Source organism: Epinephelus moara, chromosome 20, assembly GCF_006386435.1.
Source record: "Epinephelus moara isolate mb chromosome 20, YSFRI_EMoa_1.0, whole genome shotgun sequence".
In the NCBI taxonomy this organism is placed as follows: Eukaryota; Metazoa; Chordata; class Actinopteri; order Perciformes; family Serranidae; genus Epinephelus; species Epinephelus moara.
The window spans coordinates 32,037,396-32,065,323 of record NC_065525.1 but is presented as its reverse complement, the minus strand read 5'-3'; the positions used below and the strand labels follow the sequence as shown (position 1 = coordinate 32,065,323).

At 41.6% G+C, this 27,928-nt stretch overlaps 1 protein-coding gene across 1 annotated transcript in view; it reads right to left on the bottom strand.

The window, feature by feature from the left end:
- Window positions 1–537: 537 nt before the first annotated feature.
- Window positions 538–27,928, bottom strand: part of tmem117 (transmembrane protein 117) — a 69,496-nt gene continuing 42,105 nt past the window's right edge. The window contains exons 4-8 of the mRNA XM_050074005.1: window positions 22,147–22,246; window positions 16,660–16,757; window positions 13,523–13,682; window positions 9,078–9,207; window positions 538–6,319 (exon numbers count right to left, since the gene is read on the bottom strand). Of these exons, the coding sequence (XP_049929962.1) occupies window positions 5,658–6,319; window positions 9,078–9,207; window positions 13,523–13,682; window positions 16,660–16,757; window positions 22,147–22,246 (1,150 nt within the window). The 3' untranslated portion in view covers window positions 538–5,657. The remainder of the gene's footprint in view (window positions 6,320–9,077; window positions 9,208–13,522; window positions 13,683–16,659; window positions 16,758–22,146; window positions 22,247–27,928) is intronic.

The following is a 27,928-nucleotide window of genomic DNA, read 5'->3' as shown; positions in this document are numbered from 1 at the left end:
CTCACGACTCCTCAGATTTATACGACAACCCCTTGGAGATGCTCCAACCCTGGTTTTAGAACCACTGCCTTAAACCAATTCTGTCTGTCCACTTCTCTTTCCTGAGACGTTTTCAATCCAATCCATAACTCATTTACACATACACAAGTTCTGTAAGCAAATCCTGCTGGGGAACAAAACACGAAACAAATTTAAATTGTTTCCCACCGGCATAAATCAAAGCGCAGACAGGCCCAGAGCAGGACTCATACTAATCTGAGCCGGGTGTCATGTGTATGCAGGCTACATATTCAAGTGTCCTTGTGAAGATAGTATCATTATTTCTCATATCGCCCATATTAATTGGGTCAGCAGCTGCAAGAAGCTTGACCTGTGCTGTTGCTTGGCAACGATTTCCCAAGCATATAGGAAAAAAACGTAAGCTAGAACTTTTCTCGGTGGGAATTACATAATCAGATCAGCAACCTTCTTCAAAAACATCCTGATATTGTTGAGACTCACAAAGTGGCTGAGAGAAAACAGAGTATGTAACAAATGTATTAATTTATTGGTAACACAAGGTTCAACAGACGTACAATACACTGAGCAGACACTGAAAGGAGATTTCCTCTGCTTTAAAAGAAAAGCACAAACACACAGGGACTGAAGGAAGTGTCAGTTTTGCAACACAATTCAATGAAAAATATTAACAACAAAGAGGCAAACCCTCACTTTAAACCGAAACACAATACATTACAAACAGATTAGAGCCCGTTCAAGTCCAGAGAGGTTCTGCCCTTTGGTGAGACACTAATATCTAATGTCCTCATAGAGCTGTAATGTATAAAAGGATAATTACAGAACCAAGAGCTGCAAACCAATTATGCTAAATAAATTGACCTCTTCACAGAATGGCCTTTGTCAAAAACAAGTGTAGTAGCAAACACCTACGCACTTCATAAGCCTCCAGTGCACACATTCTCACACACACACACACACACACACACGCACAACATGCACTATTAAGTATAAAACATCCTTTACAGACACAAAGAGACACCTCTGCCTCCACAATGCGCACACACACACACACACACACACACACACACACACGCACACACACTCATACACACTCATACACACTCATACACACAGGGAATTCCTGTACGGTTTCTGGAGTGTGGCACCAGAGCAATCATCAAGTTTTACAGTGTTATATATAATCAACTAATGAATTAACACATTGATTACACAAAGGTAATTTTGAATGGTGTAATAATAATGACATTGAACACACGTAAGCAGTGTGCCACCTAAAAATTAAATGAAATGCTCCCCACTGAGCAGCATCAGACGCTCAGACTGGGCCAACCCCTGCTGATACATAGCAGCTGGCCAGTCAGAGCTCTCTGTGCTGCTGCTTTAGATTCAGCTTTAAGGTACTGTCACACATGAGCAACACTGTCAAATATTCACCTTCCAATCACTTCCTTTCACTGCAAGCTGAGGAGTTCAACTGTGGTGACCTTTGACCTGCAGAGTTGCAGCCTCAACCAATAGCAAAGGAGTATGCATGGAGGAGACACTTATTTTTGCTGTTTCATCGGACGATATTTTAGATATTGGCTTTAAAATACAAACCGTCCAACATGAGAGATGCTGCCTGGCTGTGGTATGTACGAAAAACAAAAATGCACCAATAACATCATATTTTGCGGTATTTATTAGCAAGCTAGCTTTCCGTGCACGTCACAACCAGGCCTCAAGGAACGAAGCTCAGCCTTGCTTCCAGTGTTTCCCAGTGGCCACTCACGGTATTGCAGTGACAAAATCCACTGTAGCTTAAAAAAGCATTTTTCCCCATTGACCACCATTATATAAGAGACATCTGAAACACTGCTGATAGGACACCTCGAACTGCAAACAAGGTCAATTATGACTGTTTTCATTGTGCATTTTTTATCTATGGAGGTTTCATATCTGTTAAACTTTCCTCAAGCTGAGAAAAAAGATATTAAAAATCTGTGACATCATCACAACTTAAAGTCTATGGGCCGAGTGGGAGAAATACAATCCAACTGGGCATATTCAGTGGGCTGCATACTGCGGAGGTAAACCCAAAAGCCAGTAACTTTTTTTGGTGTATGCACCAGGTAGGTAGTTTTCATTGAAATTAACTAGTCTTACTCTATAAAGAATGAAATTTGGCACAGTGGTAAAGGGTCATGGGAGGATGCGAATGAAGCACTATTACATCAATTGGCCAAAGGGGGGCGCTATAGCAACCGACTGAAATTGCAAACTTTGAATGGGCATATCTCATGCCCTGTATGTCAGAGAGACATGAAACTTTGCACAGAGATGCCTCTCCTCATGAAGAACAAATCTGCCTCAAGAACCCATAACTTCCGGTTATATAGATTTTCCGCCATTTTTAATTTTTTGAAAAACACTTAAAATCGATCTCTTCCTAGGAAGTTTGAGCGATCTGCATGAAACTAGGTGAACATAATCTAGGGACCAATATCTAAAGTTCCCTCTTGGCAAAAGTTGGAAAACTTACTAAAACTGAGCTTCTATAAGGCAATGACTTTAACTATCTGCCTTTCAACGTGCTACCTCAACTACTAATGTACAGTTTTAGCCCACTAACTATCCCACTATTGGCAATGGTACTACTGTACTTTCAATAAAGCAATCGTACTATCAAATTCAATACATTGCTCTTCTTAATGGGTTCAGTTGACTATTTAATCTGCAATTTCCTATGACCTGTATCCCAAACACACACCATGAGAAACTGTACGTGGGCAACTGTGCACTCAGTGGGTATGGACTAGTTATTATTATATATCTATGGTAACAATCAGCACTGCCCACATTATTGTATTGGCAGCTGATTGACACTCTCCTGAATTCGCTCATGTGTGATCATACCCTTAAGAATTCCAATATGTTATTTCCATGGCCCAGAAAAGTTCAATCAATATCTGTGAACATGTGCTACTCTCTCTCAAACTTGTCATGTCATAGTGTATAAAGTCTGGAGCTGCTTCATAGAAAATGAATGGGAGCCTGATTAAGCCTGTTTTGGGAGCCCCAAATGATCTTTATTCTGTTGTAGTGTTCCCAGGTCTGAAACAGAGAATGTACCCATATACTCACAACATCCCATTGGGTGCTCTCAGTCTCATCTATAACATTTTTCCCAATTAATTTTCTATGGAGCAGCTCCAGACTTAATACCCTATGATATCACACATTTGAGTTGTAGCACTCTAGTTTTTGGATTTGCGAGACAAATTTTTGTGAACATGTCTCAGACCATAGGAATAAAAATATGAATTCTGAAAATGGGCTAATTTTACTTTAAGATGCGCTCACACATCTTAAAGTTATAGAGAGACATCTTTAAATTTGAGCACATGTTAAAGCAGCAGAAAAACGAATTATGAGATGCACGATGTTAGGCAGACACATAAGTAAATGGAATATAAAAAGTCAACTATAAAAGCCTTTTTAAATAAATTTTGACGTTTTAATTTAATTTATCACTTACAGACAGAATAAAAAAATGTGAATCATTAATTGGTAAATATAATGATCTTTTAATCATCATTATTTTTACTTAAGTATATAAATATATAAATGCCAGCAAATTTAATTAAATGATTTAAAACAGCCTTTTCAAATGTATTAATTGATTATAATTAAACACTGCAGAAGTCTTTAACCAATCTGGTGGCACACTCCGGGCTACATTACTCATAATAATGTTGAACAAAACTCACGACTGAGTTGTTAGGGAGGAAAGGATGTGGTTATTTTTGATAGTTCCCTCTTTTTTGGGAAATAATTTTCCAGGACATTATAGTACATTTCAGTCCATTATAATGCAGAGTGATACAAAAACATTTAATATCATTCCATTCTGTCATTTATATATCTCTTTTAAATTAGCATATCAACTTATGCAGCAATATTTATTCAAAATACTGAATTATTTGGTATCTTTGGTCAAATTTTATGTACTTACTGAAAAATGCCAAACTCATATGATGCAAGTCAAAGTTAGTATTTGCACTTGACTGAAAAAAAAAACCCCTGAAGGGCATACTGTTTTGGACCAAAAACTCCAAATATATGTATTTTAAAGAGACTTTGTAGCATAGGAAAATATGTAAAAGGGCAGTGAACAGTTTCAAAGCCAGTGTAAAGATAAATGCTGCAGGTTTCAGTTGCGTTCAAACATCAGGGATTTTTTTTTTTTTTTTTTTACACTTGGATAATGTTTCAAATAAATAAATAATTTTTCATGCATTTACCATGACTGCAAAACTGCTTTTAAAACTGTTAAGGTTTATCTAGACATAAAGAAGCCCTGAGCTTTGGAGCAGAAGCCTCTCCTGCACTTCAATGGCATGTTTATGCCAAGGGCAAAACCACCTTTCCAACACTGTTGGTATTCAGTCCAGGTGCAGCAGCCACATAAGCAATCATGAGGTGGCTTGTTGGTTAGATATTTGATCTTAGCTGATTGCATTTATTATCTCTGCAACTAATATTAAGTGAGGGGGATATGAACAGGTCATCAAAGTACACTGATGTTCATAATCATGTCGTTTCAACAAGGAGTGAGGGTAAGACTGACGCCACATGAGAATAAATAAAAACGATTAAGTCTTAGGATCAAATGAGGTAACACTTGTCTGTATAAGATGTAAGCATATATAAGACATTAAAGGGACAGTTCACCCCAAAATTCAAAAATACATATATTGCCTCTTACCTGTGGTGCTATTTATCAGTCTAGATTGTTTTGGTGTGAGTTGCAGAGTGTTGGAGATATCGACTGTAGAGATGTTTGCCTTCTCTCCAACATAATGAGACCAGATGGTACTCGGCTTGTGGTAATAAATTTCTAATAAATTTCTTTTTCAGTCCAGTAGATACAGTTTGCTGCAAAAGACTGAAGTGAGATGAGAAAAACATAAATTTCATCTTATTAGATCAAACAGATGCTGACATAGTTTTCCTTTGCAGACATAATTAGCACTTTAAAAAAAGTTAATGAATTGCAGGTACAAGGAAAAATAAGTATTTTTGATTTGGGGTGAATTGTCCCTTTAATATAGCAGGTTGTAACTAGGACATCTTCCATTTTGTTGCCTATAGTAGCAGTATAGACTGAACAGGATTCTGTCTGTATTTAAAGATATGAAATATCAAGGCACTAGTGTAGCTGTAACACTGGTGTGATCCACCTGACTGCAGTGTCACGACTGTACAAATACTCCTCTGATATAGGCACCAAAATAGTTTCCCGTGACAAAATTGAATTATGAAAATGCAAAATCCGAGTGAGCACCATGTCAGTGTAGCGTTTGCATTTTGTGTCAAAAGACGTTTGTTATCAGAATCGGTGCTGTATTAGAGGCTTTTTAAAAAGATCGTTTTACAAAAATATATTCAATGCAGTCGCCATCAGGACTGTCTCCAGTGATCTTGTAACATCACTTTGTCCTTCTCCTGAAGGAGCAGTTGTGGTCAACTCCTGTTGCAGCTTGGCTTTATCTGAAGAAAAGCGACGGTTGAAGTGCTTGACGAACTGCATCTTAAGCTCTCCTTTTCAACCTGTCCTGCAGTTACAGACTTCAAAGTGTCAGGAGTTCATAAGGTCACGGAGAGAGCTTGTGGACATCAAAAGAGACTGCTGGTTCCTCCTGCTCTACGCTGTCAATCACAATGCTCGGATGTGTCTCTTGGGTTTCCATAGAAATAGTCGAGTTCGTAGAGGGCGTCGCTCCAAAGTGCGGCCCGTCCACTGAGAGAAGCATGGGCGTCCCTGCTCGTTTCAGGCTGTCACTCATGGTACCATGCACCTCCTCTGGTGTCACGCCCATCTCCTTGCTGTACTCCGACGGCGACTTCCTCTTTATCCTCTCATACGTCTTGTCTTGGTTTTCTGTGAAGGTCTCGCTGTCCTGAAATCGCCCAAACAACCAGATGAAGAACCCGAAGAGAACAAACGCCGCCAGGCTCGGGATGAAAGCCAGGCACTTGACGTCCAGGCTGGCGCCAGTGTAGCGGCTGTGGAGGAACATGTCCCGCTGCACGTAGGTGACGTTGCTGTTGGGATCGATGTTGGTGGAGCGCCACTCGTAGGTGAGAGTGCTGTGGTTGAAGAAGCTGAGCGTTTCTGGCTCCTCTACTGTGAAGATCTTCTCGCCGGGCCCGACATACTGGCCGTACTCATAGGGCTTGTAGAAGATCTGGTTCTTCCACATGTTCAGGTCCAAAATCAGCACAAGGAAGATGATACCGTAGTTGAACCACTTACCTGTAACGAGACACGTGACTTCTGTTAGATCACAAACAAGGCTATCTTTGACAGATAAGCAAGGAATAAACATGCACACACTGTACAGATAATTTAGCAGACAGGCAGATTGATGTACAGCACAACCCTACTCCAAACAAGATTTAGAGGGCAGAGTCAGACAGATAGATATGCTGTCACCTTCATTTATCAGGAATCCCTCCCCCTCTGCATATAGCTCATGCTCTGAGACACAGATCCATTTGTAGGTGCTACTTCCTCAACAGTATCTTCTAACGAGATCACTACATTACCATGAGACAGCCATCTCCTCAGGTTGACTGATAGCAGGCAGATGTCTCCCCAGGTATACGTGACACCTCTCCCTTCCTCTCCCCGAGATATGCTGTTAATAAGCTTTTAGTTAAACCAATCACGTCGTGCCGGAGCCATTTCCATAATGCTTAATGGATATGCAATGCATTAGGGTTAACAACCTTTCGCGAATCACTGAGCGTTTGAACAGCTTAACATTTAGCACAGGAACATTGGTTTTGCCTTCTCTTTATGAGTCGCCGTGTGCACGCGGCGGAACAAAATGGAGAAACCGGATGGGACGGTTTCGAATGGGGAAATACGCTCACTTTGCCGTTAACATTGAGACACGGAGACGTGAAAGAAGATGAGAGATGCTTCTCGCACGGCAGGGAGGGACACGAGGAACGGGAGACACAGGCGCAGCGGTGGAGCCACCTGTGTGCCACATCAGCTACACATGTATTATAAATGGCTGCTGTGGTTGAACCATCAAACTGTCTCCCACATGGAGGAAAAATGGAAAACTGGAGCAGGGAGAGAACGTTTTGTGTTTGCTACACAATTGAGAAATAGGCCAAAGTAGAAGTATGTCGCCCAGGTGGACATTTTGATTTCTTTCTGCTGTTTAATCAGTTTATGAATATGGTTGTTATTTGACTCATCCTGCCAGCTGTGGTGCCCACAGACCCCAGAGGGAAACTTTTTGTCATATCTCACAGGTGCTTGAGGGTTAAACTAAGAGCACTCAGTTCAGGTCAGTCATTTTGAAGGAGACAGACAAAGATGGAGCAGACAGATTTCCTCGTGCAGTGCTCTTTCTAAGGTTAGATGAAGTTCAAAGTCAGAAAGACATTACACAGCGTCATAATAAAATGTTTAAGGACTATCAAATTCAATTGATTAATTCAAAGCTGCTGTGGACGTCCAACACTCGGCTGGAAAATCTACTTGAAAAAGGTGCTGCCTTTGTTTCAGATACACAGAGAGGAAGGCAGCAAATGTTTGCTCCTCCTGTCACATGTCAGTGTGCCATGAGCACGGGTGGATTATGAGACAATGGGCCCCTGGGCAAAGGTCTCCACTGCCTCTCCTACATAGGAGCAAGACGCAGACTTTGTGATGGTTTTGCATCTTTTTGTTGTTATTTTGGGCCTAGTTGTCGTCATATTGTGTCTCTGTGTGGTTTGTTGTTGCTTTTTGGAGTCGTTAAGGTCTCTTTGAGGTAATTCAGTGTTTTATTGAGGTAATTTTGTATATTTATTGATTGTTTTGTGTCACTTTGTGCTTGTTTTGCCCATTTTTGTAGCTATTTTGACTTTCTCTGCAGTAAGCTTGCATCTCCTTATGGTCTTTTTATGTCTCTGTGAAGTAATTTTGTGTCCTGTTGAGGTAATGTTGTGTAATTTGTGTTTTTGTGTGCGTCTTTGTGGTCGTTCTGCCCATTTTTTGTTTATTTTGAGTTTCTTTGCAGTTACTTTGGATCTCTTTATGGTCTTTTTGTACGTCTTTGTAGTCATTTGGTGTAATTTGTGGTTACTTTTGTCTCTTTGAGGTAGTTTGTGTCTTATTGAGGTAATTTTGTGCATTTTTTGGTTGCTTTGTGTCTCTTTGTCGTTGTTTTGTGTCACTTTGTGCTTGTTTTGCCCATTTCTGTACTTTTTTTTAGTTTCTCTGCAGTTACATTGCATCTCTTTATGATCTTTTTGTGTTTCTTTGTAGTTGTTTCGTCCATTTTTGTGGTTGCTTTGTGTCTCTTTAAGGTAGTTTTGTGTCTTATTGAGGTAATTTTGTGTAATTTTAGTTGTTTTGCCCATTTTGGTAGTAATATTGAGTTTCTTACTGATTAATACTGATTAAAAAGTCTAAATTTGAATTACATGTACTCAGCTTTTATTTTCACAGGAAGAACTGTAAAAACTTCTGAGACCAAGGTCTTTTGTCTTGAAGGAAAAAGAAGTTTGAATGACTGTGAGCTTATTTCAGTTATTATTTTATATGGGGGTCAAAATGATGCTGGTTGGCTTCACCATGGAAATATAATGCAATTTGTTTTACTTGAATTGAATGAAAAGTGAATGGCACCAGAATAAAAGGATAGTAAATAAGCTTTTAAGTACTAATGTGTTTTTGTACTTAGGATCAAAGCTGCAGTTTGTTTTTAAGAAAAGCATACATTTTCATGAATGTAAATTAATTGTAACTTTCCTAAAATAGCAATAGTAATTTGTTTTATCCCTTCAAATAACATAAACTGTATAAATAATATTGTTTAGAGAAGAAATAAATCAACATTTTGCTATGATGGTTGTTTCCCCGTTCAGTAGTCCTGTTACAGTAAAAATGTTGGTAGGATGAGGGTTAAGAATGATTTAGTAAGGCTACAGACACACACGCTCATTGACACAACAATGAGATGACCCTGTTCTTTGTATGCAGCAGCCGTGCTCGTGTCGGTCTGTACCTGTGATATGAATGTGGTACTCCTCTTTAAAGATGCTCTTGCAGACAGGAAGCTTGACCTTCACATGCGTTGTTGACATTCCTGGTAGATTCATATCCAGGTCACCCATGAAGTGAGGGAACTCCCAGTCCTGAAATATACACACACACACACACACACACACACACACACACAGGCAGATAAATGTATCTTGTGATAACGTAGCCTTGGCTGTACAAAACTCAACACATTTGAATAACCACATTTGTGTGACAAGCGTCAGCCACGTAAGGTGCTTCACCGGGTGTTGAGCACTGAACTTACTCGTACTAGCTGATATTAAGTCTCTGTGGAGTCTCTTCATGCACTGACTGGAGGTCAAACATGGTGCCAGCTGCTGTAGGCTGGAGACTACACTGTGTGTTTACAGGCTTCTGCAGTGTACTAATGTGCATTGGGATTTCAGCATGTCAAAACACATCAACAGGCACCCCAAACTGACATTTAGAAGCTGCCCATGCCCTGTGGTGTCACTTTGCTCTTTTCGCTAGTGTGTGGTTAGAGTTGGTGGCTCGTAACAGTCACTACAAAAAGTTTTGAAGAGCACACACATCCAGATGATAAAAAAGGAGGTGCTGGACAAGAAATCATACATTTCTGTTTACGCTGCATCTCTCTCTTTCTCACTTTCTGTCTCTGTCTCTCTTTATGTATCATTTTGTCATATGGATCACTGTACATTTACTAGAAGAGAGATCCCTCCTCAGTTGCACTTCCTGAGGTTTCTACGTTATTTTTTTTGGGGAGTTTTTCCTTATCCGCTGTGAGGGTCCAAGGACAGGGCGATGTCATATGCTGTGAAGCCCCGTGAGGCAAATTGTGATTTGTGATATTGGGCTTTATAAATTAATTGAATTGAACATGAGACAAAAAATAGAGTCTGCACACTAGACTCAGCTCCCATAAGTATTCAATTAAATGACCAATGAGGTGAGGTGAAGTCTCGAGCTACAAACTCTTCATCAGACGGAGGAGCGTGTAGCTCAAAACGTAACCTCCAGTTGCAGTCCCTACTCTCCATGAGGTCCACAGGACAGAGACATTTCTTAAAATGTCTCTGTCCTGTGACCATGCACCAACCATGTATCTCCACAATGTCAACTTTTCATGAGCTGAGAAAACATCACTGTACTCAGCTTTGTATTTTTTTCCAGTATATTCGATAAATGTTTGAAATGGTTTATTTAGCTAAGAGGGACAACCCACCCTGAAATCAAAAATACATATTTTTCCTCTTACCTGTAGTGCTGTTCGTCACTTTATATTGTTGTGGTTGCAGAATGTATGATATCAGCTGTAGAGATGTCTGCCTTCTCTAAGACATTATGGAACTAGATGGCACTATGCTTGTAGTGCTCAAAGTGCAAAAAAAAACCACATTTGAAAAACTGAACAGTTTCTTATAGGAACTATTCTTTCCACCAGATGGTACCCGCTAACCGGAGCACAGAAGGAAGGGTGCATCTACTGCAAGCTCACCTAGCACCACTGAGCTAGCTAACCTTACAGCTCATCTGAGGACGGTGCCATTAATGTTCACATCTTGTGCCTCTTGTCCATGAGTAGATGCATGCTACCTTTTACATGGTGATATGATTGGCGGCTGTTGTTTGGAAAAGGAAGTAGTTCCTACATGAGACTGCTCACAACAATGTCTGTGGATTATCTTGAATAACCGGCTCATGAATTCTAGAAAGAGACACTGCTGTTGAGTTTCTCATATGCATTTTTTCACGCTTTGAGCACCACAAGCTGACTGCCATCTAGTTTCATTATATTGGAGAGAAGGCAGACACAAAACAACTCAAACCAAAAAAAAAAAATCTAGACTGATAAGCAGCACTATTGCTAAGAGGAAAAATATGTATTTTTGATTTTGGGATGGACTGTCCCTTTAAGAGGTAGAAGAATCTATCTAAAATATCACCAAAATTTGGAGATACAGGATTTTTTACTGGACAGTGATAAAAGATGTTTTTGCTGTAGTCAGTGTGTGTCAAGATAAATAATAATTTGTGTATTGTCTTAAATTGTTTCCCACAATACTGACTTTCAACTTCTCTGAAGCCTGTAACTCACTTCATGACGTCTGATGTTTCATTAATAAAAAATGCAAATGTCTATTATTGGACATAAATACCATGACTGCTTCATTTTAGAGTTAATAAACTGCTAGTGTCAGAAGTGCAATACATAATATTGCATGCACTCCAAAATCTACATTAACTAAAGTAACTTTATTTAGTTACTCTGCATTATGAAAAGCGTGTAATTAAAATAACAATCACAGATGAAACTAATGGAAATCACACAGAGACTGATGGCGAAGAAAATTAAAATGTTTTAGAAACATTTTTTTCCGCTGAGCTGACATAATCCTCTCACAAATTAGCTTTTATCATCTCTATTAAAGGAAGGAGAAAAAAAAAGGCACACGTAATTTCAGCCTTTTTCTTTTTTAGATTAGCTACACTTCCCCCTCGGTTCCCGTTATTTGCACACAGCGTCTTGCTGCATCACATTACCACATGTCTGTGTTCACTGTATCCTCGTGTGATCCAGAGTCTCCCATGCCAATATCTATGAACAGCATAACAGCTTGGTGATGGCCCCCTGGATATTAATTAAGTCCTCCACTCCTCTTCCATATCTGCAGTATCTGTTGCTATAGCACTAACAGGCATGGCATTTAAGCCTTGCACCTCCCTCCCACAAAATAATGAGTCTCTAAGACACATATAGGGAGAGTAAACTGGTTGGGTGTATGAGCTTATCATCCATGTATGTAAATGTGTATACACAAAGGACGTAGGAATCTGAGAAATCTGAAATTTAGCTGGGAAAATACAGAGAAACAGCACAATTATACACCAAACGATGGAAAAAAAAAAAATCCAGCTTGGAGGCAAATCCAGACAGGGGTATTAATTAGTTTGAGAACAACACCACCAATCTTTTCTCATGGAGGTGAGAGATTAACTATGACATCCTGTGCTCCAAGATGGAGGCGAATGAAGCTGTTGGGAGGGCTGTGGCGGATGAATTTTTACTGACTGGTGGAACGTAGCAACGGCCGCCAGTGCTCGGGCCGTGTAACAGCGCGGGCGACCCATAAATAACTGTAGTAAATGTGCTTGCCATACACTGTGCAGAAAATGAGTAGGGCCCGTCGTAAACAAATCCATGCGAGTGGGAAATGATATACCGCCGAGCTAGACGGAGAGGGAGTCGCGGGTCCAGACCATCTCTGGGAGTCAAACGGAGATGTCAAAACAGGGAGCGTGCCCTTCATGCCATATCAGGTCCGTGGCTTTTTCATACAGCTTGCCTCAGCGAGATGCCAGCAGCTTCGCGAGGAAACACTCTGTCGGCTGAGCTGCTTCTATGTATCTGCATAATCACAATAATTGGGTAAATGAATGCGAAAAACACCACAGTGTGAAGTAATTACTGTCCAGAGCAGCCAGAAGCCATCCTTAAAATAATGAATTGTTTCAATAAATAAGTCTAGAAATCACTTTTAATGCTGTTGTTCTAATATATATTACCATGGGAATTATAGTGGTGTCCTTGCCAGGTTTCTGAGGAGTGGTGTATTTGTTACACACTAGAAGATGTTCTCCCGTGCAATTGCAGGCTCTCAGTAATTAGCATAATCAACAGAGTAGAAACGTATATTTAGGGGATATCAAATATTAGTCTTGCAACGTGTCCTCTAATACCCACCAACAAGGCCTTGTGAAATATGTTCATTAAGCATTTGGAGGAGCCGTGTTGAATTAGGCTCGCAGTCAAAGCACATACATGATCGGCCTGCGGTTTTGGCTCCTGGCTAGTGGCGTTAAAAAAAAAAAAAAAAAAAAGCCTTCTCCCACTCTCTTTCTCCTCAATACACAGATATGTGGTTTTTTGCCCAGACAAACACATTTGCATATTCATGAGCCACTGACACAGGCTTTATTGATGTACACTCTCCTGTGGGAGGGAGGACATCGGGTGGGAGAAAAAAAAAAAAAAAAAAAAGAGGAGGGAAAGAGAAAGTGAGAAAAACTCCAATCTTGTGAGTCATCATTAAAGAAAATAAACTCGGCTCACAGGGGAGTGAGGAGAGGAAAGGGTGAGTTCATTGCTGAGGTCTGGGAGAGAGGGATGGAGGGACTGAAAGAGAGGAGATGCAAAGGAGTAAACAACAGTTTGTATATCTATATATTTGTGGGTGTTTATGTGTGTGTGTGTGTGCGTGCCAACTGAGTGTGATCAAACACCCCCCTCGCTGCTTTGTGCCGCAGTGCCCCATTGATGAACAGGGAGGGAGGGAGGGGGGGGAACTGGCAAGATGGGTAGCAGACTAAGCCAAGAGACATCCCAGCTCCCTTCTTTTAATTGGCCACAGGGGAGCGGTCTACCTGCATGACAATGAGAAGGTCGAAGACCAAAATGAAGGAGGCCAGGAAAGCTCTGGAGACCTCGTCGCTGGGCAGGAAGCCTCGGTTCAGGTTGTCCCAGCTGATCCAGTCGGTGCTGATGACGAGAACCACCACCGACGTCAGAGAGATGAGCACTGTCCTGCAGGGAGAGGTGAAGAAGAGGAGAGGACGCAGGGGAGAGGAGAGACAGAAGAGAGGAGAAGAAGTAGGGGGGAGGAGAGACAGAAGAGAGGAAGCAGGGGAGAGGAGTGAAAGAAGAGAGGAGAGGAGAGGCAGCAGGGGAGAGGAGTGACAGAAGAGAGGAGAGGAAATGAGAGGAGAGGAGAGGAGAGAAGAGGAGAGGAGAGGAAGCAGGGGAGGGGAGTGACAGAAGAGAGGAGAGGAGAGGAGAGGATGCAGGGGAAAGGAGAGAAAGACCCGAGGAGAGGAGAGGAAAAAAAAGGAAGGATGGAGTGGTGAACAAGAAGAGAGATGAGAAGGAAGGATGAAAAAGGAAGGATGGGAGAGGAGAGGAGAAAAGGGGAGGATGGAGTGGAGATGAAGGAGAGAGAAGAGGAGAAGGAAAATAAAGAAAAGATAAAGAGAATAAAGGAAGGATGGGAGATGAGAGGAAAGAATGAGGAGAGGGAAAAAGGGAAAAGGAGAGAAGAGGAGAAAAGGGAAGGATGGGAGTGGAGAGGAATGAGAGAGAAGAAGAGAAGGGCAGAAGAGGAGAAAAAAGAAGAAGGAAGGATGGAGAGGAGAGGAGGGAAAGAGAAAGAAGAAAAGAAGGAAAAGTAAGGTGAGAGGAGGAGAAAAGAGAAAGAATGGGGAGGAGGAAAGAAGGAAATGGAAGGAGAGAAGAAGAGAAAAGAAATGATGAGAGAGGAGAGGAAAAAGAGAGGAGGAGGAAAGAATGAAAAGGAAGGAGAGGATGGGGAAAGGAGGGATGGGAGAGGAGAGGAAGAAAAGAGGAGAGGAGAAGGAAAGAAAGAAAAGGAAGAGAGAGGAGAAAAAAGAAAGCATGGGAGAGGAGAGGAAGAGGAAAGAAGGAAAAGGAAGGAAAGGAAAAAAGAAAGGATGAGAGCAGTGAGGAAGGAAATATAAAAGAGGGAAAGAATGAAAAGGAAGGAGAGGATGGGAGAGGAGAAGAAGGAAAGAGGAGAGGAGAAGAAAAGAAAGAAAAGGACAGAGAGAGGAGAAAAAGGTAGGATAGGAAAGGAGAGAGGAGGGAAAGGAAGAAATGAGGATGAAAGGAGGGAAGATAAAGAAAGGAAAAGGAAAGAGAAGAAAGAATGGAAAGAAAGGAGGCACGAAGAGATGAGAGGAAAAGAAGGTAGGAAGAGAGGAAAGTAAAGCAAGGCAACAAAGAGGAGATGAAAGGAGGAAAGAGAAATATAAAGGAAGGAAGCAGAGGAGACGGGATGAGGAAAGGGAAGGGAAGAACGGAGGGAAAGACAGAAGAGGAGAAAGGAAAAGGACGGCGTGGAGGGAGGGGATATAAATCAATGAATGACGCACGTTAAAAAAGTACAAGACCTTGAAAAAGCGTTTAAACACAGTTTCAAACTGGATAATGTGCACATTTAATATTGTATATCTTGGAAGACAAACTGCTCCTCTTCCTCACCCACGTCAAACGCAAGAAAAGATAAATCAGATAAATTCAGTCTCTCTTTTCATGGACTCAATAATGTATTGAACAACAATTTTACCTAGATTTGAAAAATGGCAGCAGATACAGCTCCCAGGAAGATGAATGTGCACAGAGCAGGACTGTGTCTGTTTATGGATGCAGAGACAACGCAATTCAAAACCCTACTGCACACATATTTCCATGTATTTACATATTTAACATGAGCCAAAATATTTCATTTACCTGCATGCTGTGATTGCTATGTGTGTTTCTTTTTCCCTGCGATCTTTCACAGTCTCTGAATTTGTTTATGTCACATCACACTGCTGTAATTCTGCATTCACTGTTTACTAGGGGGGAAAAATTCACAGCCATTTGAAGGGAGGCACAATGACAGAGGCTAGTATTATTCTCCACTGTGCATTATGTCTCAATGTCACCCAGTGATTGCTATGCTGTTGTGTGCATTCTCACATTGGCTGGCTGCATTGCAGAGAGCGAATGCCAGCTCATATCCCATCTCCACTGTTAGGGAGATACGTTTTGAGGGGTTTTATTATTCCACAGTGGGAGCCTTCTCCTCAGCCGTGGCCGATTTCTCGCACCGCCCTTTACAATTTGCCACGATCCTTCAGCGCGTATTGACAAAGATATACCCCGGCAATGCATTTATCAATCATATTTCAGGCTCTGAATTTCAAACAAAGCTCGTCAAACCCGGCATTGATTGTGACAGCGCGAGTCGGGGGGCATCCGTCAATAGAACGAAGGGCTGCAGAAAAAGTCCCAGAACAATTCGGCTGCTTGCATTCTAATCGCAGGTGAATTGATTCTGCGAACGGAAATGTTAAACACCGCAGCCAAACTGTCTTTTGAAGTTTAAGATGTCCATGTCCCGACCTCCCTGTGTACGTATCAAACAGATGTCAAACAGATTCGAGCGTATCCTGTTGTTCGCATGTCCTTCGCTTCTCACTGTGACCCTAAAATGAACCACCGGAGAGGCGTTCGCATGTCGTGTTTGACTGACAGCGCTGAGACACTTTGGTGAATGAACACCGCGGGGACCGTGCACTGGTGGTGGAAGACATTTAAACAGCGAATGCTTCTGCTCGGCCGTCTAGTAATGGGCATATCAGACATGGTTTGCAGCATTTGTTTAGCAGTTATTTAAGGGTCACAGCTTGTGGTGCGAGGAGTAAGAGGCAGGGCTATGGTTCGCCCCGTGACCTTGCTGTGTCCATTGATTTTCACCCTGTTCTTCTAATTAAAGGTGCTGACACTGAGTGAGGGAAGATTAACACGGCTATTGACTGCGTGTAACCCTGCAACGGGCTGGAGAGACCACCTAACACACACACACACACACACATCCCAAGCCTTGCAGGAATATATAATGCATTTAGTAAGCTAGTAGGTAGAGATAAACTGATAGGAAATCTTATCAAGTGCTTGCAGACAAAGATACACATGGTCTCACAGACAGTTTATCTCAACATACCAGAAGAGGACGATCCTGTTGTTGCCTTGTTTCCAGAACCTCCTGGCTGCTTTGCCCCAGTCTGGGTAGTGCTGATCCTGGAGCATCATATCTGTCACCTGCAGAAAGGAGAGCGCATAGAAAATGATGTAATTACTGATGAAGCTATAGGGTGAAGAGCAGGTTCAGTTTAGCTTCACATACTATGAAGACAGATAAAAAGTTAAGCTAAGCTACATGTAGCCGTCTCCTAGATGTAGCTTCACATTTTATGGACAGACATGAGAGTGGTATCAATCTTCTCGTTCTCAGCAAGAATGCAATAAAGTATATTCACCTTAATTCGCTTGTAGGGAAATCTTGAAGCTAGAGCATACAATCTTATTTGTAATTATGGCGCGCTTACAAATTTAAGGCAGTGAGTGTATGTAAAGATGGACAACAAGTCTCCACTTCCTCCCACTGTACAAAAACGAAGCCAAAATATCCCGCTTACGGCTGCAGCCATCTTGCGCTTGTGACGTCATTTGGAGCTACAGTTTTTATAGCTGTAGAGGCTAAGCTAGAGATGCTGCACCTGGGATGACTTAATTGACGCACTGATTGTTACCGTGTCTGATGAATTAGAGTCTGAGTCAAATTTGCCAGTTGAACACTCCGTCCATTCAACTCTCGCAGCAACAAGCTGCGTCAGCGGTCCAAAACCGTATTTCCTTCTGGGAGGAACACCTGACCAGACAAAGAAAGGTTCCTACCATTTATAGTGATGACCGCTAATTACCCTGTGAGACCTGACACCCAATACTACATATACATTATACACAAAAAATAATTAATGCGTATTCTGCTCCTACAATAGCATTCATCAATGATTATCAAACTTACATCAGCGTGATAACAACTACCTAAAATGATAGAAAACATCTTAGGAGGGGGCGGAGTTTACGACTTATACTGCAGCCAGCCACCAGGGGGCGATCGTGACATTTTGGCTTCCCTTTTGAGGTGCTGTCATGTTGTCCACCTTTATACACAGTTTATACTTTGAGGCCAAGATTTGGGTGAAGCAGTTTCCTGGGAAAACACTTCAATGCCTCATGCACAACACAAGGTGCAAAAAATGGTTTTCGAAGTTTGGTGTGGAAGAACTAGACTGGCCTGCACAGATTCCTGACCTCACGCTATTCAGAGCCAATGGGATAAACTGGAACGCCAACTGTGAGCCGGACATTTTTGCCAAACATCAATGGCCACTCTCACTACTGTGTGAGCAAATCCCTGCATTTAGGTCCCAAAATCATGTGAGAAAAGTATGTTTAAGTGGCGTATAAGTGCTAATGGTTTTAGAATTACATGTTCGGGTGTGATGTGGGTGTCCACGTACCTTTGATCATGTACTACATGTAAAAAAAATCATGTTAAAACAGTGCCAGTGTTCATCTACTGGAATTCATTAAGCCACCTTCTGGTCCCCAGTTTTAATTATACAGTTTTAATTATACATATGCCAAACAATAAATTATTCTAAATAACGCAGGTTATACATACACATGAGACTAAATGTGGCTATTTACATTCAAATACTGAATAATTGATATTGAACAACACTTCATCTGTGATTAAACACTAATGAGCCTGTGATTACCTTCAATAATATTGACTTGTTTAATTGTTAATGTGTGTGGCTGCATCTGTCTTTCTGCCTATATGTATCGCTTGACGATAATCTTTTCACATTGCCAGTTTTACTGCTATAACTTATAATAAGTAGTGGATTTTCTCACATGGATGCAGAGCTGCACCAGAGAGGATTTTATACACGAGTATAAAAATTTCCCCTATATTCTTTGAGTGGAGCCACTGCAGGGGCAAGGTCAGTTCGTCAATAAAGCGCCTCACTGCAGATACTGTAGCTCGTGCTGAAAAATGGATCTGAATCAGGCAACGTCTGACATGTTCCTGCCGTTGCAGCATTGCAAAAACAGACACTTCCTGTTCGCTCATCTGGTGAAGACACAGTGTAAATCTGCAAGGCGGAGGAGACACAGAGGTCATCTTCAAAGCGCCTTGTTGAATTAATCGAATGTAAAAAAAAAACCTTGTGAGTAATTTCTGGAATCAGCACTTTGCCTTGGCACAACTTTCTCTCTGACACACACGCACACACACCTCTGTCTCACTGATTCACCTTCTCACTCGCTGATTCCCCCGTCTCCCTTCTGACCAGACTTCTACATTTCCCTTTCCCCTTCACCTCTGTTTCTTACTCCTTACCTCCCTCCTCTCTCCCCACCTCCCCCTCTCCTGTCTCTCCTTCCTCCCGCTCTCTTTCTCTGCAGTATGTACTGTAGAATACTAATGTGACCGGTGAGGGAGCTTGTCAAGTTGTCTCAGCCCCTCTCCTCCCACCACAGGTAGTCCACTCCCGCTGGAGCTCTCCTCCTCTCTTTATGTTGACAAATGAACAGAGGTAGGTTTCTCCTCCAACATACTCTGTCCCTCCCTGTGCATTCATTGTTTCCTCTGACCCTTCTAAGATCAAACTGCGTGTTACTCCAAGGATTTGGTAGCAGATTGAACTGGATCGACACAGAGGGCTTTAAGTGTGTGCCTTACAACGGCTGAGAGGATACACCTGACCTAGAAATTAGATGAGTGTGTGAGGAGCAGCTACACCGTGCATCTGCTATATGATTTTAATATACTTACTAGATTAATTGTGATCTTACAACATGGCTAAACATAATCATGCTTGTATCCCTGCCAGGCCGTAATGCTTATTACACACAAGACATGATGGATGAATAAATGCTATTCCTGCTTGTTTGCCACCAGTGGAGCAAATAATTTGAAGTTTGGCCTGAGCAGATGATGCCAGATGACTGTCATTGCTGCTAATTAGCTAATTCAAAAGGGTGTATCCATTATACTTTGGCCCTAAAAGCGAATCTCCAGTTTATCCTCTCAGACTTGGCTCTGCATTGTCAGACTTGGCTTTAATTTAATCAGCATAACGCTGTGATTCTGTCATGTAGGATGGATGGTGATGATGTGAAGATTTTTACGTTTACAACATATGTGGGTCATCTCATCGGACAACTCAGGATGGCTGTGTGGCTGCAGAGTTGGTCGTGTGAGGGTTAAATTCTGTGCGTAGACAATACGGCATCATTTCCATTAAACTTAGGTTTCATTACTTTGAATAACAGGTTTCTAGTGATGTGAGGCACCCATGTTTGTTTGCTTCTTTGGGCACTTCTATATTATTAAAGCTGCAGCTGGTAACTTTTATATTAAAAAGTTTTTGTCATATTTGATAAAACTGTCACTATATTCTGACAGCACTGCATGAGACGGATAATCTGTGAAAGAAATCCTGTTCCTCTGCCCCCTCCTAGTGCTCCTATAGCATTTGCAAGAATCGTGAACGATAACAACCTAACAGAGCCGAAGAGTCTCTAACACAGCTGTAAGTCATGTCACTCACTTTGCAAACTGCGGTCAAACTGTCAAACTTGGCAGCGCTGATCAAATATGAATGAGGACTCTGTTACTGCATTATCTGTTTCTCGCCTCAAATGTTTTCTGAAACATATTTTAGTGAAGTGTTTAGCTGGAAAATGAGAGAAGTCTGTGAACCTGGCCACTTTGTTGAAATCAGTCGAGCCAAAACAAAGCACCGACCTCCGGCTAAAGCAAAATTCCTCATTTTACAGCTAAACAGTAATTAAAATATGTTTATGAAAATATTTGAGGCGAGAAATAGGCAATGCAGTGGCAGAATTTTGATTCATATTTGATCAGCGCTGCCAAGTTTGACAGTTTGACTGCAGCTCGCAGGCAGTGACTGACACGATTCGTGGCGTGTTAGAGACTCTAGGTTCTGATTAGTTCTTTTCATCCAGACGGGGGGAATTCTTACAAATGCCATTAGAAGCAATAGATGGTGGTAAAGGAATATGATTTTTTTTCCACAGATTATCTACCTCAGGTACTACTGTCAAGATATAATGACAGTTTCAGCAAATGCAAGAAAAAGTTTTTTTTATAAAAGGTAGTGTCAACTGTAGCTTTAAATGCACCTGATCGAATAAATTGGAGCTTTTAGAAAATTTTTCAGTTTTCATTGTTATGTTTTAGATGTTTCCTTGAACGCTATTTACAAGTCAAAAAGTGGTAAAAATGGTAAATCCAGTATTTAATGTTCAAATAATAATGTACATGCACACTCTGCGTCTTGAGCTGAATGCTAAAGACATAAACATGAACCTATAATTAGCATGCTAAAGTGCTAAGATTGGCAGTTCAACATGCTTTAAGTTAGCCAGTAGCTACTGTAACTTTATATGTTACTGGATGTGAACATGCTGACGTTTTGTGCAACACTTTTGGAATGTTCGTACGCAAGTATCTGGCGAGTGAACATGCTAACATTTAGCAAGGGCTGCTGTGTTTTTGAACATCAATATTTAATTGAACTGATGGAAATTTGCCAGGACTGATATCAAAAACTGTCAGCTACTTTGGCTTTCTATTAAATAACACACAAGTGTGTAATAAAGTATAAAACTGTTTATTTTAATGTCCGAACATTGTTGTGCAAAAACTAAAGTACAAATAATGCAACATTTGTTCAACGTATTGTAACTCTATGGGTTAGAGGTCACTGTTTTAGTCTAAAACTGTTCATTTCAATGCCTGAACATGGCTATGCAAAAAATAAACTGTGATTTGTTCATTTTATAACTCTATATGAATTTTCCTTGCTTCATACTCCAAGCTAGGAATGTCCTTTTTGTCTAGAGACGAGATGATAATAAAGTCCCAATGTCCTCAAACATATACTTCCTAATTAACAGTGTCTTAGCTTGTTACTGTTGCTAAAATTAGTCAGATTTTGTCTTAACCCCACTGTTTTTATGCAATATCAAACTACAAACATTATAAAACACAAATAAACAAGTTTCAACCATAAAATGTGATTGGGTTTTGAACCGTGTCCACTTTTGTGTCGGGATCAGCTGCAGACTGACTTGGCAGAGATGGCTACCATCTTGTTTTAACATGTATTGGTGTATTGTGCTCTTACTACCACGAAGACAAAACTGTCCACAAACAAGGACAACAGGTCCAAGTTAAGCAGAATGAATTACATGGTGCTGCAAAGTCAAAATGTGATGTCTTCATATGAGGACGCCGGGTGTATATGAGGATATTGTGGTACAAAAATGGTTATTATACCGTGTGTATTTGCTGATCTATGGTACTGAAAAAAATCAACAGGAAGGAGAATCTTAGCTGCACGTTTGCATCTCCTTTCCAGCTCGACTGCCTGTCCGAATTCTTTACACTAACTTCCTTTTTCATTCCTTCAAGGGCCATTGTCACTGATAATAATAACAGTAATTGTCATACCATGATACCGTGTCGTTTTTTAAGGCGGATATCACACTGTGAAAATCTCATTCTGCTGCAATCCTATTCAGGACATAAGAGTTGGAATCTCACCATCCAAGCAGTGACAAAGTCTCCCATCCACGTTCCCACCGCAGCAATCTTCATAAAGCTCTCATTCCTGATGCCCATGTACTCTGTCACCATGTGAGGCCTGCGAGGAGAAAAAGACCACGAGTGAAAAGGACATAAAAAATGTAGTATATGTTATGAGGGTAGTAAAAGGAGGGAGAAAAGGAAGGCGGCAAGATGACTGACAAAAAGAGCCAACAGAGGGAGAGTCAGCGCAGGGCGAAAGAGAAAATGGTCACTGCCGCTAAGTATCATGATGCTAGCTGTCAGAGTCAATCAATATCAATCTGACCCTGTGAAAACAATGAGCGATGGCTTCACCTTCCATAAAGCCCTAAGGAGTGTAAACAATTTACATCAGTGCAACAGAATTTATGCAGCATCACCGCTTTCATCTGGTCCTGCAGTGTTTGGCCACTTTATTCATTTGTTTGGCAAATTTGTCTCGTGTCGGGTTGATTTCACATCAACACTGCCATCCCAAAGAGATCCCTCCTGCTAATGCGCTAGATGTGAGTGCGCTCAGTTAACATCAACTGTGGCGGCACTGAAGCAAAACATAGAGTGGGTCAAGGCACGCCATTAGAGAAACAATCTCACGTGCAATAGTATCTGATAAGAAATGACATGCTTTCTTTGGAGTCCTAGTTACGCCTTCGTCTCTGTACAGTAAGTGAAGATGAGAAGCTTTTGTTCAGCCCCGCAAACCCACCCACCCAACACACTCACACACACACACACACACACACACACCACATCACTCTGTTTTCTCCAGGTAATAACACAGGGAGGGAGGAAAAGTGGGTCAGTCGCCTCCTATATGGGACCTGTGCTGGGGAGAGAGGAGGAGAACAGAGGGGAGCGAGGAGGCCTGTTTGATCTCCTGGCAGGCAGTGTCTTAGAGGCTGAGTAGAGCAGGTGGGCACCCATCACCTCCCCCTCAAGCCCCATCTCACCCCCCACAGGTCACACTCATGAATATAATAGATGGCGATGGATAGGGCTCTGGCTGTGCTTTCAAGGGGTCGTGTTTGAAGTCAATGGCTCCATTCGTCTTTGTTTTCCCCCGGTCATTTTCTGGCCGCCAGCAAACACCAATAAAAATGTTTTCTGTTGCACAGAGGGCTCGGGAAAAACTCACCTACAACCTCGCTGGTGTGTAGTTCATTTCCTCCATATGTGTTTCCCCTTGATGGTTAATTCTCATTTCATCTTTAAGCTGATTGCATTAAGGGGTCTACAGTACATGGCGTGTGGTTAACTTTGTAAATGAGTCGATGTCGGACAAGTCTAAACAATATTTTGAAAAGCAATGGAGTGTAATCCTTTTAAGCTATTAGCTGATGTAGCAGCTTTAATAGGTGTTCATTTTTAATTAATGCTAATTGCTCGTGCCTTTTCACATTATGCATGAGTCCAGATCTGAAAAGCATAATAAATGCTCACAGGCAACACAGAACAATGCTGAGTAATTGTGGCAAGCCGGCGACCGAAAACGCCAACTACCTGTTTACTGCAATTGTGTGAGAAATACTCTTCCCTGGAAGGAAACATTATAAATCATACGTCGTCAATGCAGCATGCATTTAGCAGATTTGACAGGATTTTATTGACGAAAACGTGCGGTACCGCAGGTGACGTATAGCCTCGCTCGAGCCCGCAAATAAAACGGCCTTGATTGGAATGGCGATTTATATCTGCATTAAGTCAGTTAGACATTCAGTGGCCTGGCACTGCTCCAGTTACCAAGGAGATCCCATTGGGAGTCATTTACCCGCAGCGAAATTCTGATCGATACCTCTGGAAATGCTGTCTGGCACCACATATGAGGCTTTAAATCTAAAAAAACTTTGCCGCCGCCAACCCCTGCCCTTCTCACATATTTAATTGAGCAAATGTTACCCCTGTGCTGAAAGAGAGGGTTTTTATTTTTTTTATTTTTTTCCGCAGAGCACCTATGATGAGTTTGGGGACTCTTCGCACTGCATGATCAGAGGCAGAACTCTCTGACTTATTCATGCTGACTGAAAATTTAATGGCCTTTAGAGCCGGATGACCTAATGAGAGAATTCAGTGTAGTGGAACATCAGTACAGTAGCACCATGAATAATCAGCCCCAAAATGGCTCCCGTGGCTTAATCGCAGAGCCAGTGGCAGTGTCAGTGCCAGCGTGGCCGGCTCAGCCAGCTCTGACCCTCTGTGGAATGTTATCAGGTTTCCCACACTTGTTCAGACAAAATATTCAAGGACATTTCAATGCCTTTCAAAGTCTTGTTCCATCACATGCAAGAAATTACAATTTTGCGCTACAGAGGACACAGAGTTATAGAGTTAGGAGTTTGGACGTCACCCCTTTGTGACATTAACCAGTGAAAAAAGGCCTTTTGAACTGTTGCATTAAAGTGGTCGTCTGCCAGCCCAGGCGCCAGAAGAAAACGTTGGCAATGTATGTTTCTGCAAACCACGAATTCATAACATTTGCAGGTTTTATGACGTGTAAGCTGACTTTGGCTTTTAGAGGTGGAGGGGCTGGTGAATGGTCTGTCACCTGGGTGAGACACCTGCCAAACTGCAGACCACTGTTCAAGACCAACAAACAACAAAACCGGTTGTGTCCCCCAGTGTTTGTGGCATCAGACCTAGGAGTTTTTCCACTGACACACTACAGCGTTTCCTAATGGCATTTTTCTCCAAAGCACTGCGGCGTATCCCAGCAGTGTTCGGGCCACACAACCTGGGAGTTTTTCACCAACACATTGCGGTATATCCCAGCAGCGTTTGAGCCACAGAACCTGGGAGTTTTTCCCCAAAACATTGCGGCATATCCCAGAGGCGTTTGAGCCACAGAACCTGGGAGTTTTTCCCCAAAACATTGCGGCATATCCCAGAGGCGTTTGAGCCACACAACCTGGGAGTTTTTCAAAGACACATTGCGGTGTATCCCAGCAGTGTTTGAGCCACAGAACCTGGGAGTTTTTCCCCAAAACATTGCGGCATATCCCAGAGGCGTTTGAGCCACAGAGCCTGGGAGTTTTCACAAACACATTGCGGCGTGTCCCAGCAGTGTTTAAGCCCTGGAACCTTGTTGCTTTTCACAGACACATCGTTGCATTTCCCAGCGGTGTTTGAGCCACAGAGCATGAGAGTTTGTCACCAAAACATTGCGGCGTATCCCAGAGGCATTTGAGCCACACAACCTGGGAGTTTTTCAAAGACACATTGCAGCATATCCCAGTGGTGTTTGAGCCATAGAACTTGAGAGTCTTTCACAAACACATTGCGGCACTTCCAAGAGGTGTTTGAGCCACAGAACCAAGCAGTTTTTTACAGACACATCATAGCCTTTTTCCAGCAGTGTTCGAGACACTGAACCTGGGAGTTTTTAAGACACATCGCGGCATTTCCCAGAGGTGTTTGAGCCACAGAGCCTGGGAGTTTTTCACAGACACATCACAGCACTTCCAGCAGCGTTTGAGCCACAGAACCTGGGTGTTTTCACAAACACATTGCGGCGTATCCCTGCAGTGTTTGAGCCCTGGAACCTGGTTGCTTTCCACAGACACATCGCTGCATTTCCCTGTGGTGTTTGAGCCACAGAGCATGAGAGTTTTCCACCAACACTTTGTGGCATTTCCCAGCGACATTTGACCAAGCTAACCTGGGGGTTTTAACCCACAACATGATCTTTTGGCAACCATACCCGAGTAGTTTTTGTGCCTAAGCTAACCACCTGATATGCATTAAGTTTCAACATATCTGCTATGAGATAACATACAAATGTAACATATCCGTGAATTGCAGTAATGTTCAGGGCAAACATTTTTTTTTACAACAATTAGGCTGCATTTGCAGAATCATTTCATTTTTATTTGGCTTTAATTATCTTTAGAGCTCAGAAGTCATTGTGATGTTTTTTTTAGATCCTTTGGTACCATAATATTTATTGCATTGTATTTTATTTTGATGAAGCTCAAGTTCCTGACAGTTCTCTTCTTTTCTTTGTTCAGCTATCACTGCTCAGATCATAATTCTTCCATCTATATTCACTCCAGTCAAACTGATGTTTTTATTATCATACAGTGGATCACCTACTGTGCACAAGATTGTTTTTTTATAATTATATATAGGTTGAATATCTTTTTATATCAGGTTGTGATAGACTGGGAAGTAATTCGATACCACTGAACAGGAGCACACAGTTACAGTCAGAGCTTTGCAATAAGGTGAGGCAACAAATGATTATTTTCAGTAATTCAACCATACAAAAAAGTCATAATTTTCCATTAATTGATTTATCAATTGAGTAATTGTTCAAGCTTTAATTCAATTTACAATGATATAAACATAGAAAAGCTTCAAATTCTCATATTTGACAAGCCGAAACCAGCAAATGTTTAACATTTTTACTTTAAAAGAAGCTTATATGGTTATTATCAAAATGGTTTTTGCTTAATTTTCTGTTTATAAATATATATTCTATTATATAAAAATGCCGCAGATTACTCTTTTTCATGTGTAAGTGCTGTGGGTGCATGAAATCATGCAGTTAAGCCATGAAAGAGGCTCTCAGTAATGGAGCAGCCCTGTAAAGAAGTTTTATAAGCATAAACCTATAAAAGCATTTCCCCAGTTAAACAGTTTTGATTTTCCCATTTCATCAACAGCCCACACTGCAGCACAGAGCCAAAACTCTTCTGCAGTGTTTGCTATAAACCAAGCTCTTTCTACTACTTCATATATTCATCAATTTAAAGAAAAAAGTTTATGGTTTAATTTGATTTCTTCTTTTTTTTTTTTTTTAATCAAAGTCCCGACTCGAGGATTTCAAAAGCCCCTGGGAACTCTGATAATTAAGCTTATAAAACAGCTGCTGAGAGGGCTTTCACTGCTCTGACTCATCAATACTCCGATTTCCATTATTTTTTTTCACTGTCCATTTGGACGTATATGACTTCATGCCGGGGTTTCATAAACTTGTTTTCTCTGCCAGACAGCCAGTGATTTAGTGACCGCGGTAACTGGGTGACCTCTCCTGCCCTGTAAAGGCTGGACTCATTCAGAACATTAAATTGCGACCTTGGCTGGCTCCACATTGAAATGCACTGCCCGTCCCCTCCCTGTGCACAACGGTACCTAACGTCATATTTACAGTATACAACGCTGAGCAGCGGTAGTTACCAGGGAGCATAAAGCTGTCAATACGCGCTCTTTTCACTATCACTACAGCATCTCCCAAGGCAACTTAAAACTTCAATCTCAATTCATCACTCAGCTCCGCATCAGCCCACGTATTGTATTAAACTGGCTGGAGATTGAGTCTTTTAGTCCTTATCATTCCCCTGGCTCAGGAGCGGGAGTGAATACCATCAGGCGATATCCCGGACAGCCTTGTATCAGGCCCGCCACTCCCCCTATCATCTGTGGATTAGGACACAAGAGTCTGAAACAAGGTTAGTATAATATGTCATTTTAGTACGAAATATTTTCTGACCTGACACCCCTATCAGGATGACATCATTAGTCTGTACCTGTTACAAATCACTGTGGAAAAATAACTCTGTTTCATGATGTGACAGTGGCTGTGGTTAAGGTTTGGTTCAGACGTCAAATAATTTGTTGAGGAAAGATCATAGGTTATAGTAATGTTAGGTCCACTGTTCTTGCTGTCATAAATACCTGCCTTAGCTCAGGGTGTGTCCCAGCTGCTCTCAAACATGCTGTAGTGCAGCCCCTTATAAAAAAGAAAAACCTGGACCCCTCTCTC